Below are 19947 nucleotides of genomic sequence, written 5' to 3' on the forward strand. Positions count from 1 at the left end.
ACTATTTACAAAATGCTATGCAATGGGAAAGACAAAGAGGACATATGCAGCACTCCAGGAGTTTATAAAGAACCAGTGATAGACAATAGATGCAATGGACACCTCAAATGCATCAATGCTTCTAGACGTCTACAGGAACACAGATATGACATTAAGTAAAGAGAGGTAACCACCACCCTTGTCATGTTTGCCTCTGAACAGAATGTAGAAGTAGACTTTGACAATGCATGTATTATCAAACAATGCCACAACATATCTGAACCCTTGAGGCACTGGAAATTCATAAATCAGTAATATGTGGAAATAACATCAACTTTAAAGAATAACAGCCTCTATCTAAAGCATGGCAATATTTGTGGAAAACAATTACCCATCATTTAACAATAAACATGGGTTATAAATGCAGATTATAACCGTGCATTATATTTAATTTTAAATAATAATTTTTTATGTATTTTCTTAGCACAATGTTGGCATTGAGAACATATCAACACAGGAAACACTCTCAGTGGAAAAAGGTTGGTTTATTGATGTGAACAGAACATTGTGAATGTTCTGTTCACATCAATAAACCAACCTTTTTCCACTGAGAGTGTTTCCTGTGTTGATATGTTCTCAATGCCAACATTGTGCTAAGAAAATACTTATAATAGAGAACAACAAGCAACCAAGATTTAATAATTTTTGCAACTTTTTGCAGTTTTAAAAAATCATTGCTGATATTTCTTTATTTTATATCTAATACATTATGTATTTGTTTATTGGTGGTTCCAATTTTTTAAAACTAGTATTTTCTATTTTTCATTTTGATTTGATTGTGTATTCAGACCTGAAGATGATCTGTTTAAGATCAAAAACATTAGTCACTAATAAAAAAAAATTTCAACTGGAGATGAATGTTTTGTGGACATTTTTATTTTTATTCCTTTGTGGTCTGGTTGAACACATGATGGGCATAATGAAAAAAGGTCTTTGTGCTCATAGTAGAAAAATGAAAGACATCAGATACTATATAATTTCTGGTAAATTTCAAATACTATTGTTTCATGCAATCATCTTCCTCACACTTCTGCACTTTCATCACACACTTTTATTGTGAAGGATAAGTGGTTAGCATTTCAATCCTGCCTTTGTTGAGTGGTACAGTGCCCTCAATGCTGGCATGCTGGTCTGAGGAGCCATCTCTTATGAGTTGGTCATCCTTAGTAGTGATATGAGGGACACAAGTTGCATAATTTTATATTTTAAAATGTTTTTCTTTGATTTTGAAGACGTTGAATCTATCTCAAAAACATTTATGATTACTGTATTTTTTTGACTCCTTAACCTTTTGTTAAAGTATAATGGGATATTAAGTGAATATATAATGTTATATAAAAGTTAAGGAATATTGTGTATATATGTAATGAATTTAAAAATTTAATTATACAGTAAAGCCAAAGTAGTTGCCTAACGAATGTAATGTTGTTTGATTTAAAACAATTTAAAATAGAAAATTACAAAAATCTGATTTCCTGTGTTAAATTTCCATGAAAATTAACTCGCATGTGACCTAAAACTACTGTCAAATCAGAAATTTTATATAACTAAAGTTTAAGAATCCAGAATTTAAGATCTGAAGGGTTATGCAATTATTGGTAATTGTTTATAAATTTTTTTATGGAAATTATATTATTAAATTATGAAAACACTTTTAATTAGTTGAGGAAATATTTATGATGGTAATTTAAAGTAATACTATAAAATTTCTTAATTATTATACCTTATAGTTTATTTACCTAAAAACAACTTATAAGAGCTCAAAATATTTAGAATATAATAAAACAGATAAAAAAATGTTTAAAATCATTTTATTTTTAGGCTCCAATTAGAAAGTCTGGAACTTGTTTTGATTTTGACAGCAGTTTAACTTCTGTTTCTGCAATAAAAAGGTATATAATTTATTTTCCTTTGAATTTGATTTTGAAACAATTTTATTCTTCAAAATAAATTTTATAGTTTAGTTACATAAGTTATAATTTTGTTTAAAGAAAATCATTAAATGTTATCTGTAGTCTATATTATTCAATAATGCAGTCAATATGTTGAGAATGTTATCAGACTTAAAAATTATTATTGTTGACAATAATTTCTAACTTGTTAAAATTATTATCAACAATAATAATTTTTGTTAAAATTTGTTAAAATTAAATTAAACAAATTAATATCTGATATAAAATTCAATTCAAATTTTGTGTGTAAAATTAAGATTAAATTGTTAATTTGTTATAAAATTATAAACATTTTTATATTTTAATATAAATTTTTGTACTTTATTAAAAGAATAGGCTATATATTGGTTTTTAATTATACTGTGAGGTCAGCCTGCTGCAACATCAAGGAATTCATACGTGTTGGGAGACCTGTGACTTGTATTCGAACATGAAGTAAATGGGACTTCAGTGTTTAGACAAAGGAAGAAATTATATCGCGCTAGATGGTAATAGTGCATCATGATGCCATAAATTCGTCATGTAGATTGTTGGATGTCGGATTGGATTCTAACTGGGTTCTTGTGTATATGATTAAAACAATAGTGTAATGAGAGAGAGAGAAAGGTGAGAAAATGTTTCTTAAACAGTGAGTTGTCAATCTTCAGGGTAACCTTAGCAAACCTCTGGTGACAATTTGAAAATTCAATCAAGAAAGGAGATTGATAGTTCACTGAATGAAGCTTCCTGAGGAGGTTTTTCCCAGCTTGGGAAAAGAAACTCTTGGATAAAGACAAGTGGTTTACTAGTACTTATGCTTTTCCATTTATATTTTTTACAAGTGATTGCTCTCTGTCACCTCTATCCTCCCCTGTTTAGAGATCATTTAGCCCTGATCCTAAAGCTAACGTCACCCACAATACAGGTATTTATCAACTTCCTGTTCAACAGAATTCTCACACATTTCCTCCCTCTCTTGGTGAAAAATAGGTAGTCAATGTAGTGGGTGAGGGGAAAAACTGCCTAATGACAGTCATTCTGACATTAGACAACAGTTAATTATTTTTCCAACCACATTATATTCTTGCAACTCTGTAATACTGTATGCATTCAAATAGACCTGCCATGGAACTGTTTTTAAAATTGTTTGGGGGTGGTTTTATTTAAATCTGTGTAAGCTATTTGAATTAAAGAGTGTTGTTTTTCCAAATTTGTTTGTATGGGTTGGTGTGATTGTAGGTTGTTAAATGATGGTGTCATATTCAAGATTTAGATTATAGGTTCAAAGTAGATTCAGGGGGACTAAGGCGCATATCCCTGTCATTTTTTTTACTGAATTACTTTAGAATTGCTTTAGTTACCTAATCTTATCTAATTGAAGTCACACGATGTATATTGTTATATTTACTTTTAAAGTAACAAAATTGAATGGTTTGGTATCAATGGGGTGCTGCAATACCATAAGCCAACCTCCTAGATATACCCATATTAAGTGAAAACCAAAAAATATTCTAGTCATTCAGACAAGAAATGTGATGTAATAATTTACACAATTACAATTTTTAATAGGTTGTTTATGGAAATCTATACTTCAGAAAATGTGATTTGAATAAATCCACATGGGTTTATTCAAGCACTATGGACTTTAAATGTGACTGGATGTGGGTTTATTTGAGCCTGTAGTGTAGTTTAAATTTGTGAATCTAATTGAGTGCATATGGTATTTATAATTATGTTAATAGTTAAATGTATTTTTTAAAAAGTTTGCAGAAGTATTTACATGTTTTAAATATATATATTTTTTTCAATAGAGCTTTATTTGAAAAAGATCCTGAGGAGGAAATAGATAAGCTGCAATTGAGTACAAGTGCACCTGCATCAATCACAACAAGCAATCTTCTTGGAAATTTTGAGGTATATTAAGATTCTTGTAAAACTACATTAAACACTTTCATTTCACGAAGTGCAGTAGATGTTATCAGTCATAATGTTATCAGTCAGTTTATTTATTTATTTATTTTAAGCATTCTGGTACAAAGACCCTGATGCGAGGATAGAACAAAACAAAGTATACATAATTTTATAAAATAACAAAACATATTTCACAGATATATTCATCAATTGTAATAACATTAATAATTTAAAATTATAATTGCAAAATTTATAAACTAAATCCAAATCAGAAAATAAAACTTAAAGAACTACTTGGGAGAACTATCCGAAAGAAATTAACAACCAACAGAGCTAAAACTTACCTAGAAAAAGAAAAAAACAGCAATTCAAACCAATTGTTCAAAAGAAAATCGGATAGTCTCCCAAGCAGTCCAAGCAGCAGATTAAATAGTAGGCAGACCACGCCCCAAAACGTAATTTACATAAATAAGCACAGCTTTCGCTTTAAGCTTTAAAGAATAAATCAAAATCAGAAATAACTTTTTTAAACTGATTAAATGAAAAATTGGGAACCCCAAAAGTCTCCTCACGTAATTTTGACAAAAGAGAACAAACAGCAATAATATGAAATGCATCCAATGGTAAGTCCGCCACACCACATATGCAAATGTCCCTTCTAGAAAAAGAAAAAAATAGCAATTCAAACCAATTGTTCAAAAGAAAATCGGATAGTCTCCCCATCAGTCAGTTAATTATACCAAAATTAGAAGATCCCAAAACATAAGTTATAATACATTACATAAACGTATTGTAATCAGAATTTAGTTATAAAAATGCCTGTTTATACAAAGATAATGTTAATGCTAAGTTCTAATGTGTTGCTGTGATATAAAATTGTTATTGGATTTCATTCTTTAAATTTTTGCTTACAAAACAATAGTTTAAATTGTTAGCATCATGCTACCTGTTGTTGAAGTTGATGGTAGACAAACAATAATTAATGAATTATTTATGAATAATTAATGAATGAATTAATGAAAAAATAACTGCTTACATTTATACATATTATTAATTATAATCAATAATTAATGAATTCATAAATAATTCATTAATTATTGTTTATAATTAATAAAGACTTATTATAATTAATAAGTTATACATTTTAAAACTGTTAATATGGCCTTTTTAATGTTGGTCATTAAAACCAGAATTTCTTCTAATTGTATAGATCACTTCATATCTTGGTCAGGCAATGTACAGTACATATTTTGTTGGGACTCTAGAAGTTTCAAAAATCTCAATAATTCTTCTTCAGTAATGCAGTGACATCAAAAATTTGTCAATAATTCCATTTTCTTCTTTATGTAAATAAACTAATCCTTGCTACTGTGCATTTTTACAGCTTGTTCAAGATTTGTGACAAGAGTTGTAGTTTTTATTTTGTGTATGTTATCAGTTTAGTCAAGTTCCAAAGTGATTGCAGTAAGTGGAGTATACTGTGTTAAATATAGTTTTTGAAAAAGTCAAATAAAATTAATTGGGCAGTGAAAACTTTTTTATTCTGAGTTTCATTTCTATTATATTTTAAATTTAAAGAGAGTTTTGATAGTGATGAGTATTATTACAATAGTTAAATATCTACTCAGAAGATAAGAATCATCATATTTAGCATTGAGTCTTTATTCAAATTTTGTTTTTCTGTAAAAGAAGTTTTAGCCAGTTCTATGCATATCAGAATACTCAAAATAATTTAAATTTTTATTTAAAATTATGAATGTATAATCCAGTTTAACAATATTTTTATTAGCCTCATAAATAATGGTTAATGTGAGCCTAGGTATACAAAATGGCGACCGTCGATAATAACCTAAATGCACCTGTATTTAAACTTTTTTAAAACTAAAACATTTTAAAACGTAAATTTGCTACTTCCTTTTTTTCCTGCTTTTGGTTACTTTTCCTACTCTTGGACCAGAAACGAAAAATAAAAGTCATCATACTACCTATAAATTCAATCAATGCATGGACAAAGTGAATTACAAGATTCTATACATCAGTGGTTCGAACAAAATTTGCCTGTATTGTACATAAATTTTACCCCTCTTAAGAACTGCAGTCTTACTATTCACATCTCTTGCCTTTTCATCTACAATAGGCAGTGTCTCCATAGAGGGTGGCACCTGTGATCCATGGCCACCTAGCCTTCTATGTGTCATTCACGTTGTCTTTTGGGTCGAAAATCACTATTACATATCCTTGGTTATGACAAATTTAACACATTTACACACTATAAAAAGCACATTTAAACCACATATAAACCCTTTACAAAATTTTTACCTCACTTATACAATGTTAACACACCTTTAATACACTTTTATGACATTTAACACGCATTAAACACATTAAGGACACGTTTAACATGTTAATTATCATTGACAAACTTTCCTCCTCGATAACTTTAGACTTCGAGTAAATTGTACAAACTTTGAAAAAAAAACACAGACACTTTTAAAAAATTAACAACGTACATAATCCGTCTACATCGAACCAAAATTCGAAATTCACATTATTCCTCATGTTTCCTGAACAAAATTTTTTGATGGATATTTGCATACGAAGGCATCATTGCTATCAGTGCCATCTACATTTCTTTTCTAAAAACACTTGCCATCATGGTTACTGGAAGCATCGCCATTTTGTATACCTAGGCTCACATTAACCTAAATAATATAAAACTAAAAATAGTTTATTTTTTATTAATGTATACATTTTATGTTTTATATATTATTTAAATTTATTCATAATATGAAACTTTAAAGACTTACTTTCATATCATGTTATATAAACTAAATTCCCTTTCATATACCACATGTGCTTAGTTTAGTTACCATGCAGAATTAACAGATATGGACTGATAGAAAGCAATAAAAAGATATTTGATTAGTACCATTCTTTTGCAAATTTGCCTTTCCAGGACCAGGTTTTGAAATTTATATGGGAAATGAGAATTCCAGAATCAGACCAACAAGGGAAACCTTCTGATCCATACATGAAGTAAATGTTTCAAGAGTAATTGAAAGCGTTTGTTTTTGAGAAAAATGAAAATGATGATTACTGTTGGCTCTGCTCTTTCAAGTGCCAAAAAAAAAAAAAAAGTCTCAAAAATAACTGCATACATTTATACATAAGTAAAAAATTGGTAAAAAGCAAGTGATTGTTTTTTATTGATTTGAAGAATTTTGTTAGTTGCAATGGAAGCAATATTTTTGTAAAAGGTATGTAATATTCATAAAAGTTTTGTTTAATTTGATGGTGGTTAGATTAAACACATTTTTCTACATTATAATTTTCAACAGTATTAAAATTCACAAAAATTCCAGTTTTGGTGACTAACATTTCTGTTGAGAAACTTCTCCCAAAAATCACAACAAATATACAAATGCAGACAATAGCAGGTCAGTGAATATTAAAAAAAAATATAGGTTTATCTATAAATTAGTTTCAAATCGGTTACTAGAGGTAGAGAGGAAAAGAAATATGCTCTTGTGCCATTTTGCCAATAGGAAAGCTGGATAGGTAATTTAAAGTAATTGTATGCCTATATAGGCCAAACTTTTTTGGTTTTTGGTACCCCTAAGACAAAAAATAATAAGTTGTATTCCCTATAATATAATACAATTCTGTTAAATTTCTCTCTACCTGCAATTTGAATTTTTTCTGTGTATGATTGAAAGTAATTGTGAGCCTACTTCTTCGGGAAAATGACTAAGATTAGACAGACTGTGGACGGGACAAACATACTGTATTTTGAAGGGAAACTTGGCATACCCCCCAAGTATCATTTTGCATACCTGCATACCCCTCTTGGAGGCCACTGGTATAGGCATTGTATTTTTTTTTTACTTGGAGGGACCAGACACAAAACTGAACCTCATTTTTGTTTTTCTCTGAAGCAAATATATTCAATAGTACATGAAACATCATTTACTTCTTTTATGGGTTGGAAGGTTTTCTTTCGTAAAAGTAAGGAAAAACTGATACTAACTGATGTGATCCTATGCTGTTTGGATTTACTTCAGAAAATTGTGCTGTCTGTACAACTTTTCTTCTGTTTTTTAAGTAAATTTAATTTTTAAAGCTTAATAATATAGGTTTAATTATACATACTGTGTATAATTTTTTTCTAAAGTATTTTAAATCAGGGTAATGATTTTTTTATATTAAATATTTTTATTAAAATTTAAATATTATAAATAATTTTTAATCATGTATTAATTGATCATATTTTAGGAGTCTGTTTTGAATGGTCGTTTGGAACCTGTTAGTACAGTAGAAGGATTTACAGCTGAATTAGGAGCAAGTGGATCCTTTTGTCCTCGTCATATCACCCTTCCAGTCACTGTATTCTTCTATACATTGCAAGATACAGACAAAATGGCATCTCCTTATTTGGTAGGTTTACATAGAAAAATATTGTGTTTGTCTTTTACTTTATATTTTTAATAAGGTAATTTTTCAAATTTTTTTTTTTTGTAGTAAATTTAACTTAATTTAAAAATTTATTACATTTAATTTTCATAAAGTTTAATAAAATTGGCAATAAATTTTATATTTTTAAAAGTTACCGTATATCTCAGCAGATAAGACTATAGTTGAATCATTAAAAAAGGCCCCCAAAATCCGGGGTCATCTTATAGGACAGATACAAAAAAATTATATTGAAATTTATATAAATTAAAATCATTATAAAAAAACAGACAAACCGTAATTATTTACTAATAGAGAGTAGAGTATGGCTACAACATAGAATAGGCCATATGATGTTTTTGTGAATAGTCAAGGTCATTACTCGAATGCCCAAATCAGTATGAATGTTTGCAACAATTGCAAGGCAGTGCCGCCAGATGCAAGGAAATAAAATTTGATGTCCTTTCAAAAAATTACGAATAGGTCATAATTCTGTGTACGCTATACAGTGTTATCCAGTGATGATCGTTGCTCTAAACGAAATTCACAGGCTATTGATAGTTTGGGGGTCGTCTTATAGGACAGATATATGCTAAAACTATAAAACTTCGACGAAAATTTATACCTTGTCTTATCTGAAGGTCGTCTTATCCACCGAGATATACAGTAATTGTAAATGATGATAAACTTAACTTTATTTGACATAGTTTTTACTTTATCTTATGACACAAGAAAATGAGTTATGGTAAGCAAAGAATATCTAATATTTGTCTGATATGGCTGAAATTTGTCTGACACTATCCAACATTATTTATCTGATTATTATAAATTTATATTAATAATGTAATGGTGATAGACAGATTATGTTGAACTTTATTCTCAAACTCAAGTGTAACCAAGTTTATGAATAAAGTTCTTGAATTTCTGTAGTTATACCTAGACTTCTTGCCATTACTCTGAGAAATGTGAAACTGCTTTTTGGTCTAGGATTAACTTTCTTTTAAAATTAAAAAAAGAATTAATATCAAATTACAAATAAAATACAAATAAAGACACAAACTAATCTAACAGAAAAGATTGAAATACTGATTTCACCTTAGAATTTGTAATAGTTATACTAGTCAACCAAATGAGTAAGTGTAGTCTAAGCAAAATTATATAACAGGCATGGGCAAATGCGGCTCTTTTTGAGTTATGTGTGGCTCTTGCTGAAAGTGTTAATTTCTGTTTTATATTATTATTTTTACAATTTTATTTTTATAATTTTGTGAAAATATGTTAATTTAAAAAATTCAATATTTGTTTTATATTATATTTATATTATATAATAAAATCGCGCGCCTTACCATACTACCTGCCATGACGGTACAGAACTGCGGCTCCCATGCATTTTGCAAAACCTACATTTTGGCTCCCACTGAACTCTTGCTTGCCCACCCGTTATATAATATAATCAAAATTGTCTAGAAAATGATTCAAAGTGAATAATGTTAAATTTTAGTTTGGAAAAATATATTTGAAAGTGTAAAATATTAAAATTATCTTTTACTGTGGGTCTGAAATGTAACTGAAATATCAAGAGTGTGGTTTAATTAGATATTTCTAATAATCTCTAATTTTTATAGAATTAAGAAAGTCTCAAATGTAGCAATATAGTCAGAGTTAGCAATAATCTAAAATTCTAACATAATTTTTGCTAAAAGAATAGAATATTCTGTAAAGTATTATGATTATTATTATTAATACAGTGTGCCAAAATACATAGTACTGAAACTCGTGCATCTCAAATGCACGTGTCCTTTTGTTGACGGGGCATAGTTCTGGCCACACATTTCCAGTAGTGAAAAGGAAGGCAATGCTCTTACTGTTACCTAAGAATGGTACAAGGGCATGATGATCAAATCATTTCTTCAGAATTTGAGAAGGTTCTGTTGTGTAAAGGGCCTTCACATGATTAGACAGTGGTATCAACAGGACAGAGTGACCAGCCATATCACACTACAAGAATGGCTAGAGATTGTATTGTTCCAGCCTGAATCATTTTATGCACTACTGACCTCATACTAGTCCCATTCCCCTAATCTGACATCACCTGATGCCTACTTGTGGGAAATGTTAAAGGAGAGTGTTCATCTGTGAAGATCTGCCAAGAACTGTGCCTGCAAGTAACCTTTGTTCCAGGATATGTTTGAGAATGTATGAATGATATAAACAATGCCTACAGCAAGGCAGTGCACACTTTAAACACTTACATTATTCATACAATGATAAATAAACATGCTAATAGTGTGTGTTAGTTAGATGACAACAAGGTAATGTTGTCTTTTCATTTCAATACTGTAATATTATATCTATTCAGAAAACAAATATATTTATAACTAATAATTACAAATTTATATATTATCAATTTTCTAATGACTGTTTGTAAAAAGATATAAAAATTTTTAATAACCATGTTCTAACAATTGTGTTTTTAAGGGAGAATCTGTATCAAATATTAAAGGATTAATAATATATTTATGCATTAACAAAAATTATTCAACTTAGCATTTATAGATATTTCTTTAGAAATTAGATGAAATTATATTTAGAACAATATTTGAAAGAATTGTTTTATAATTTGAAAATAAATACTTAATTATAAATCATGTTAAATAAGGGTCATAAATTTGGATGTAGCAGTTAGAAATTTTCCTCCTATCTAGAACTTATTTTACTTATAAACTTATAACATTTCAATCTCCATTAGAATTTATTTTAAGTATTTATTTGCTAATTTTCCCATATTTTAGCAAGTTTTACCTTTCAGTTTTATAGTTTTACTTGTTTTACCCTTATGTTTTTTAAATACTTAGTTATTCCAGTTTTATCATATTATACATTAAGGACTGATGAAGTGTAAATGGCCTGAAATTTTTGTAAAAAATAGAAAATAAAGTCTACTTTTTTTAATCAAGAAAGATGTTCCCATGTGATAAGTTCTCCATAGCAATTTTGTGCTTAATTCCAAAAAGCAATTACTTATATTTTAAAATAAGTACATTGTTTGAAATATAAATAATAAATTATTTGTTTTGAAATTCTGAATTTATATATAATCAAAAAAATTAAATGTATTTGGTAATACTTTGAAATAAGTGAGTAGTTTATTTTCATTTTTAATCAACATTCTTAATTATTCAGTTCTGTTTTTAAATTTGAAAAATCATTTTTTTTTATTGCAATATTTCTTAATGTTTTGAAGTTCAAAAATATTTTCTGTTCTGAAATTAATCTAAATTTTCTGTGTAGAGATTTATACAAAAATAAGCCATTTTTCATGCTGATATAAAGTTAAAATTTGTCTTATATTTTACATTTTTAAAGAATTATTGTGCAAAATAAAGTTTTAATCTGATTATAATAGTGAATTGTTAATTGTAAATTTTTAAGTTGTTCAAATTTTTATTTTTTATATATTAAAATATTAAAATTCATTTTTTTAATTCATGTCTCATTAAAATAAAAAGAAATTTAAAGTATTTTCTGCATTATTTCTGTTAAATATTTTATTAAGATATAATTTATATTGTTCTAAGTTGATTTAAATATTTTTGACAATATAAATGTAAAATGTTTGCAGAATTTAGTCACTACTTATCTATTTTTAGGGGCATATTAATTTAGGAAAGAAAGGATATCATGTTCCAAGGAAAGGAACAGTACAAGTGGTATGTAATTTTTTTTTTTATTTCTAAGATTGAATTATACTTAAAACATTTATTATTGGCTTATTCTTAAATTTGTTATTTTTTATATTATAAACAAATTTTGTAAAGAAAATAAATAAATTTTAGAAATAGACTTTTTTTGCAAACGAATTAAAAGTAGATGTCAAAGTCCTTCATAGATTTAAAAACATGTAAAATGAATATTGATCTGTGATATGATGTAATGTTCTAAATAAATTTAGGTCTTTCTATCCTACAGGTAATGATTAAAACTTTATTTTTTTAACACAATGAGATATAGGACAACAATTTATTGGATAATGACCAACTTATCCAGATTAAACTTGCCTGTGGAAACTTTTGCTAACTCAATTTTGAACCTAGGTCTCCTAGTCCAGCAACTAACTTAATACCTTTTCACTACTTAGTCCATTAGTTCAGATATTTGATAGTAATATTTCTAATAAAACCTTCATAAACAATTATTACTGATTGACAGTTGTGTTATCAATATAATTGTAAAAGAGCTAAATACATTAAGTTTAAAACCCACAGCATTAAAATTATTTTGAATAAGTAATTATTTAGTAACTTTCATTAATTGAAGCTCTTGACTGACAGACTAAATGATAACTTAACATCAATATCAATAATCATAATGTACTACATTATCATCATTAAAGAAATACATTACAAATATTACTTACTCATATTAAGTTTTTGTTATATAACTGCATATGTCATATTTCATAAATGCATAATTCATTCCACCTATAAGAACAATTATAATAATATAAATTATTCAGAAATCTAAAAAGTCTCACAAATTCTAAGCTAGTAAATTCTAGAAATTGTAAGCTAGTTTAACAATTTTATTTTCTGTCAAATGTTTGAAGAATCTTAGGTTATTTTAAGTGAAAATATTTGTTCATGGTTTATATTGAAGAGAATGAGTAAAATTGAAGGAATGACACCCATCCTTTCAATTTTACTCTCTAATGAATTCAGCATTAATAACTTCATCCTATCCTGGCTAAATAACTACTTCCTACTTCAAAAGTGTAAGATAAAAATATCTGATTTCCTTTTTCAAGAGTTCTCTCTCTGTGTTAGGTATTCCATCTGTCTCTGATGTAGATCATCTACATTTTAGTTTCACTTTAAGTGTCACTGTAAACATTGTTATGATACATCCAGGCAGTATTGGTGCCTAGTTTGCTTTGTAATAATGTGTACTTTTTTTAGATATCTATTTTTTGCAGTTGAAAAGAGCAATTGAATGTATTGTAACTTTTGTTTGTTAACCATTGTTGCTACTTTGATTTATTGCATTATTTTAAAAACAGTGAATTAAAACTAAATACTTTAGTTTTAATTCACTGTTTTTCAACAGAGTAGAGACATTGTCACAGACACATTGTCATGTTGTAAAAAACTATTAAAATAATTTAACATTGAAAGTTTTAAGATTATTAATTTCTGAAGAATTTTTATTAATTATAGAAATATATTTTTTTAAAAGATGTGATTATACAAGTTGAAGTACTGTTGTATCAAGGATTTTTAGATTAATCTAACATCTAATCAGATTAATCTGTGAAATGGAAGATTGTTTACAACAAAACAAAATTGGAGAAAAAGCAAGATTTACTGGTTATTCTAATATTCTATCTTTAATTTTTTTTATTAAATTTCAACATCAAAAGCTGAGTATCATGGAATTACAAAATTAATAAATAAATACAAATTAACAGTAATTAATCTGAGAATAAATGAAAAGGGGTTTTTTTCCTGTTCAATTAAATTCTTCAGTGTTGAAAACAGAAGAAAAAGTAATGTAAATTATATCTTTTATTCTAGAAACTAAAATTTTTAAAAATAAACTTGGGTGATAAAATTATTTAAAATTCTCATGTAGAACAAATGCAAAGTCCTTAATTTTGATACAGTGACATTCTATTAACCTGGCATTGTCAGGACAAATGCGGTTTTGGATTACCAAATATGCCATTTTATTGAATGATGGAAATTTTTTTTTGTTTGTTTTGATCCCCTGACAAAATTTTATATATCTTTGCATGTAAAACTGCACAAATCTATCTTTTATGATTGTTTAACATCCCATTTCAATTTCTCCATGCTATTCCTATTCTTATTAGCTTGAAACAAAAACACACTATTCTTTGTGCTTTCTATACTTTTATTGTGTATTAATACAGACTAACTCTAATTGTCAAAGTACAGTACATGAACAGTGATGTACTATATAGCTGTTTCCATGATGATTATTGATTCCAAGTGTGCTAAATATTTCTGCTTCTCATATCAAACCCATACACTGATGTCTTTGGAAAGGTCTTTAGAAAAATCATTCTTGAACTGGTTTTACCTAGTACAGCATCATGTCATCTTGGCATTTTGTCATCTCTAAAAGGAGAATCCATATCTTTCCAAGAAGTGCAGATTTTGAGCACTTTTTTTTTAACATGAAAACCTTAACTCTAGACTTATCCAGTGCATCGATATCACCTGATGAGGAGCTTGACATGCTGGCTTATTGGGTTTGCCAGCATACTGGTACTGGCTTAACAGAATTTTACTCTAATTGTAATTTTAAATTATACCACTACTAGAGGACATTTGAGAGAATTTTTGCATAATGAAGTAGAGAAGAGCCTCAAAATAAAGGTTCACTGTTATGTAACAGCATTGTGTTAGAAGGATGATTATGATGATCTTTTTAAAATTCACATTTATAAGAAATACAAATTTTTAAAACTGTTACAAAAAATTAATTTTATATTTTAATTCTTGCTCTACATATCAGTAAACTCATCCAGTAGACAATAATCTTAAGTTTGCTAAATTTCCTATGAAAGTGAAACATTATAAAAAGTTTTCTTTCCTGATTCTTACCATTTTTAACAAATGAGAAGCATTTTTGCTTTTAGATGATGATAAAATTATTTTAGACATTTTGTCAATTTAATATCTGTTTAATCACTGAGTTTTTTTTAATTTTTTATCAATTTTTAATGCACTGTTATTAAATATTTTCCATGTTTAGCTTTTATAATTTTCACTGTAATTTATTATATATTTAATCTGTTATTCTGATTTATGATACTTTTGTTTATTATATATTTACATATGTTATTTAAATCTTCTAGTTATATGATTAAAATGAACTTTTTCTACATTCACTATACCATATATACATAGAATAAAGATAATCTATTATATTCGAGTCAATTAAATGTTCCTTAAAACATATTTCAATGTGTGGTTTGTTTCTTTTATATATACATATATATATTTTTTTTTTTTGATTGATTTGAGCAGCTATTTGATAGAAAGTAAATTAAATTGCATTTAGAAAAATCTGATTATATTAGTTTAACTTTCTGAATTGGAATAAAGTAAACCCATATTTTAAAAATCAGCTGTTCAAAAATCAGTCATTCAAAAAATATAAAAACTATTGGAAATTTGATTGAGATTACTTAATCTGATTAGAAGAAATTGTTGGGTTTTTATGTGAAGAATATTAGAAGTTTTTATCAATATAAAGATGTTGAGCAATTTTTAAAATTAGTAATCTTTTCAAAGAACTTTGCTAAGGAATCTGTACATACAGATTCTTTCTAGTTTATTGGATTAAATTGAAGATAAACCATACATTGAAATAGCACCTTTCTGGTACATTTGTGCTTTTTAAGTTTTTCTATATTTCTTTAATATATTTTTTGAATTCTGTTTTCATTTTGAATCACTTAACATCTTTTATTAAAATTGATGTTTTTACTGTTTTTATATTTTAAAAACTAATATTGTTAATAATACAACTTAAAATAATTTGAATTATTTACATAAAATTATACAAGTATTATAATAAATGAACTTGGTATCAATACAGTACAAAACAGTTTTCAATTTTTCTCTCTTAGATCACAAGTTATAAGATATACAGAGAATGTTGAGTGAGTTGTTGTTGGAATATTAGAAGTGTCTATTTTTGTTATACAGTCTACAAATGTGATGTTACATAAACATTGTGCTATAGTTAATTATTTTACTTAAATATAGTCAACAAAACAACTGCATAGTAAAGATTTTTCCACATGAAGTCAAGAATCCAGATTTCAATCTAACCAAGACCTTGTGATTTTTATGGATAATTCATATGAAAGAACCCTTATCTACATTGATCATCTCTGACCCATAGTGGATGAAATTGAAATCAATGATATGCCCAACAAAAGCTTAGTTCTGTAAAGATTCAAACTAATCTTATTTATATTTGTTTATACAAATAATTTATTTTAGTTTTTATATATTTACAACAATTTTTGCAAGGATGAATATTTTCTCTTGTTATGAAAAAGGAATTTCAATTTTCATTTTCTTTGTTTAAATTATTCATTCATATAATTATCTAGTTAGTTTTTATTTTTATTAATTTATAATTAGTTATTAATAATACACTGAGTAAAATCTATTCATCATCTAAATAATTCTAGTATTAAAGCATTTTAATGCTGATAACATGTGAATTAATAACTGAATTTTAGTGTAAAATTAAAGTATTTATAAATATGTATTATGGTATTTCAGACATTATTTAATCCACACCAGACTGTTGTAAAGATGTTTGTAGTGAGATATGATTTATGTGATATGCCAGTCAACTGCCAGACTTTCATTCGCCAACGTACACTTTATATGCCTGCCGATGCCTCAGATAAAGATCCCGATGCTAGTAAATGGCTACGTTATCTTATTCATCTCAGGTAAATCTTACTGTTTATGATGGCTTTGAAATTATGTTAACAACTTTTGAATTTTAGTTTCTATTACAGTGCTAGGCAAAAGTATAAGTTCAAGTAATATTTTTAGACTATAAATGAGTAAATTATTTAAATGAAATGATAGCATGCAAAAGTAATTAATTATATCTATTTTTTTAATATGTTAAATAATTTTATACTCAAAATATTTTTAAAAAATCAATTTTACAGAGACAAAAATTACAAGTTCAAAAATGAATTAATGTCTAAATTTAAAGAATATTTTGTGTAACCTCTTTGGAGACAAAACATTGTACTTGCTATCCAGCATTGAAATCAATTAATTTAATTGAGCATCAAACACAAGACCGTGTTATTTATTAAACACTTGGCACTTTTCCACTTCTATTAGTTGAGACGAGATTTTATTTCACTCGTTTCGGGCATTTCGCCCCTCTTCAGTCAACTAATAAAACAATATACAACATTTCAAGTAATATAACACACACTAACAGATACCACTAAAATTAATTTAAAACGTACCGTTAGTTCCTCGAACTCAAGGGTGCGCGTGCATAGCACAATTTGGACCTCAAAGTTACAGCAACAAATGTAAATGTTCTACGTACGGCTAATTAAATTGTAAAATTTCTTTTAAAATATATAAACATACAGGCTTATTTTATACATATCGGTATATTAAACATATTCGGTATCTTACTTTTTTAAAATCGAACGCAATAGATCTTTAATCTTCTTTTTACTAACTTTTTTCTTTTCTTCATTGTTGTTTTATCTTGACATAAAGCAATAAACGTTTGGACCTGGTGTTAACTAAAAAACTCACTTTTCGTCTAGTACTGGCTCATTATTACGCAGTTGTTTGTTGACCATTTGCATATTCTGCTGGTTATGACGATCTGAATTTACATAATTAACTGTATAGCCAAAAGTAGCCAAGTTAGGCTGGATCTGTTGCTTATTTTTTATATGATTATAATATTCTCAACCAATTCTTGTTTATATTTATGCTTAAATTTTTATTTATAGAATTACTGGACTTTATGATGGCCACGCTCTCTTTAAATTTTCTATTATAAGCGTATTTTTCTTTATATAAAATTTTTGTACCATCCTGATCTATATTACAATTATCAGGATGGTACAAAAATAATATACATCTATTATTTTAATATGTTAAATAGTTTTGTTTTCAAATAATTTGAGTATAAATATAAAAAAACAACAAAATTTTAAGTTGTGTAAATTTCATGCATCATGGAAGAAAGTGTGCAAATGAAATTATATAAAATATTTACATATGACATACAATGTTACATGTATTTGTCATAACCATTGAGAAAACAAGAAACATGCCACATGAAAGCCAACTCAGAGAACCTGAAACTAGAAAAATTTTCATATTATCCTTTCATTTAAACAATTTATTCATTTACAGTCTAAAAATATTACTTGAACTTATATTTTTGTCTAGCACACTATAATGATCATGAAATTTTTGGTTTAATTTAATTAACAATGTACCATGTGCATGCATGTGTGTGGTGCATCTGCACGCACCTCATTATATATACATAATTATATATACAACTCTTCTATATTTTGGAAAATTTTAATTGCCATTTAAAATTCTTCTAGAAAAAATATTTACAGTATATCTATACATGTATATATAATTAAAATTTTTCAAAGTAGAGGAGAGCTACAAACTGTACCTCTACAACAGGGTTTGAGAATTTGGGAAATCATCCTTACAAAATTTTGCAACTTAAGTGCAAACACCATTATTCAATATTTTTTATTCAAGTAATCATGCTTGTTATCTCAAATTTGTCTATGGATTTTAGAATATTGAAATTTTTAATTTGTTTTGCATACTACCTGAAAACATTTTAATCTACATGCTGATTAATATAATAATATATAGATAACTGAGATATCTGAGAATATGCTCCATCTATATGCTGATACATCTGTGGTCACTTCGTCTTATTAGGCTTATTGTCTTAACAAAAAGATTACAGACTATTATCTGAAAACACCGAGTTTGTGATTTTCAGTATCTGTTCTTTTAATGAGCTATTCAATTCACACTTTCAGTATCTAGATCATCTCTTTGAATGTTTCATTTTGAATGACAGCAGAAAAATTTTTTGAAGCACGAAGCCCCCGTGAAAAAGTTTCGTGAATTCAGTTAATCTAAAGCAATTAATGTAACGAATGTAAAAATACAGTAAAAGTGAATTAAAGTATTTTCCACGCAACGCTATTAGTGAATTTTCCGAAAACGTGTTTTATCGAAAAATGGCGTGTAGTACTGTACAATAGTTGTTCATAATAAGCTGCGTTAAAATAAAAACGCACTAGCTGAATACGTGTTAATAGAACGTTTATCTGTATTTTATATTAACTATTTATTTTATCGTTAGGTTTTCCAGTTCGAGATCGGGACGAATCTACCTCCATACGGATATAAGGATGATTATCTTTCGGAAAAGTGATCTGGATGCTGCAACTGTACATAGCCAAAGGCCGTACGAATTGCGTTCCTTTACACAAGGTCCCATCAATCCTAGATTCTCTCCATTGAAATAAGACAAGAACAGGTTCTAAGAAAGAGAATCAATATTTGATTCGTAAAATTCTGGAATATGCATGTTCATAATATCAGTAATAATGTAAATCGTGGCTTGTGAATGGTTGTTATTGCTATAAGTGTATATATATAATATGTGTGTATGTATGTATGTATGTATATATATATATATATATATACATACATAATTATATATATACCTATATATATATACAAAAGAAATAAATAAATAAATATATATATATATATTATTATTATTATTATTTAACTTATTGTTAGAAAGAATACAATAAAAAGTTTAACCTATGATATTTATTTTAATTGAAGTGTATGATGATTTTATTCTTTCAACAAAACATTTCGAATGCTTTGTATTAAGCATTTTTAGTGTTGCAGTTTAGAATTTAAGTTTGAGATTTATGAAATACATTTGAATTTTACTCCATATTTATTCAAAGTTTTTTATATTAAGAAAGCTAATGATATTTAAATTATTTGAGAAA

The 19947-nt window shown here is 27.2% G+C and overlaps 1 protein-coding gene across 1 annotated transcript in view; it reads left to right on the forward strand.

Annotated features, from left to right (window-relative positions):
* The window catches only part of atos (atossa), a 54803-nt gene extending 35232 nt beyond the window's left edge, over positions 1–19571 (forward strand). The window contains exons 7-12 of the mRNA XM_067286887.1: positions 1861–1931; positions 3782–3884; positions 8154–8315; positions 11981–12040; positions 16655–16830; positions 19278–19571. Of these exons, the coding sequence (XP_067142988.1) occupies positions 1861–1931; positions 3782–3884; positions 8154–8315; positions 11981–12040; positions 16655–16830; positions 19278–19443 (738 nt within the window). The 3' untranslated portion in view covers positions 19444–19571. The remainder of the gene's footprint in view (positions 1–1860; positions 1932–3781; positions 3885–8153; positions 8316–11980; positions 12041–16654; positions 16831–19277) is intronic.
* Positions 19572–19947: the final 376 nt, after the last annotated feature.

This window comes from Centruroides vittatus, unplaced genomic scaffold, assembly GCF_030686945.1.
Source record: "Centruroides vittatus isolate TY-2023 unplaced genomic scaffold, ASM3068694v2 scaffold_386, whole genome shotgun sequence".
Classification (NCBI taxonomy): Eukaryota; Metazoa; Arthropoda; class Arachnida; order Scorpiones; family Buthidae; genus Centruroides; species Centruroides vittatus.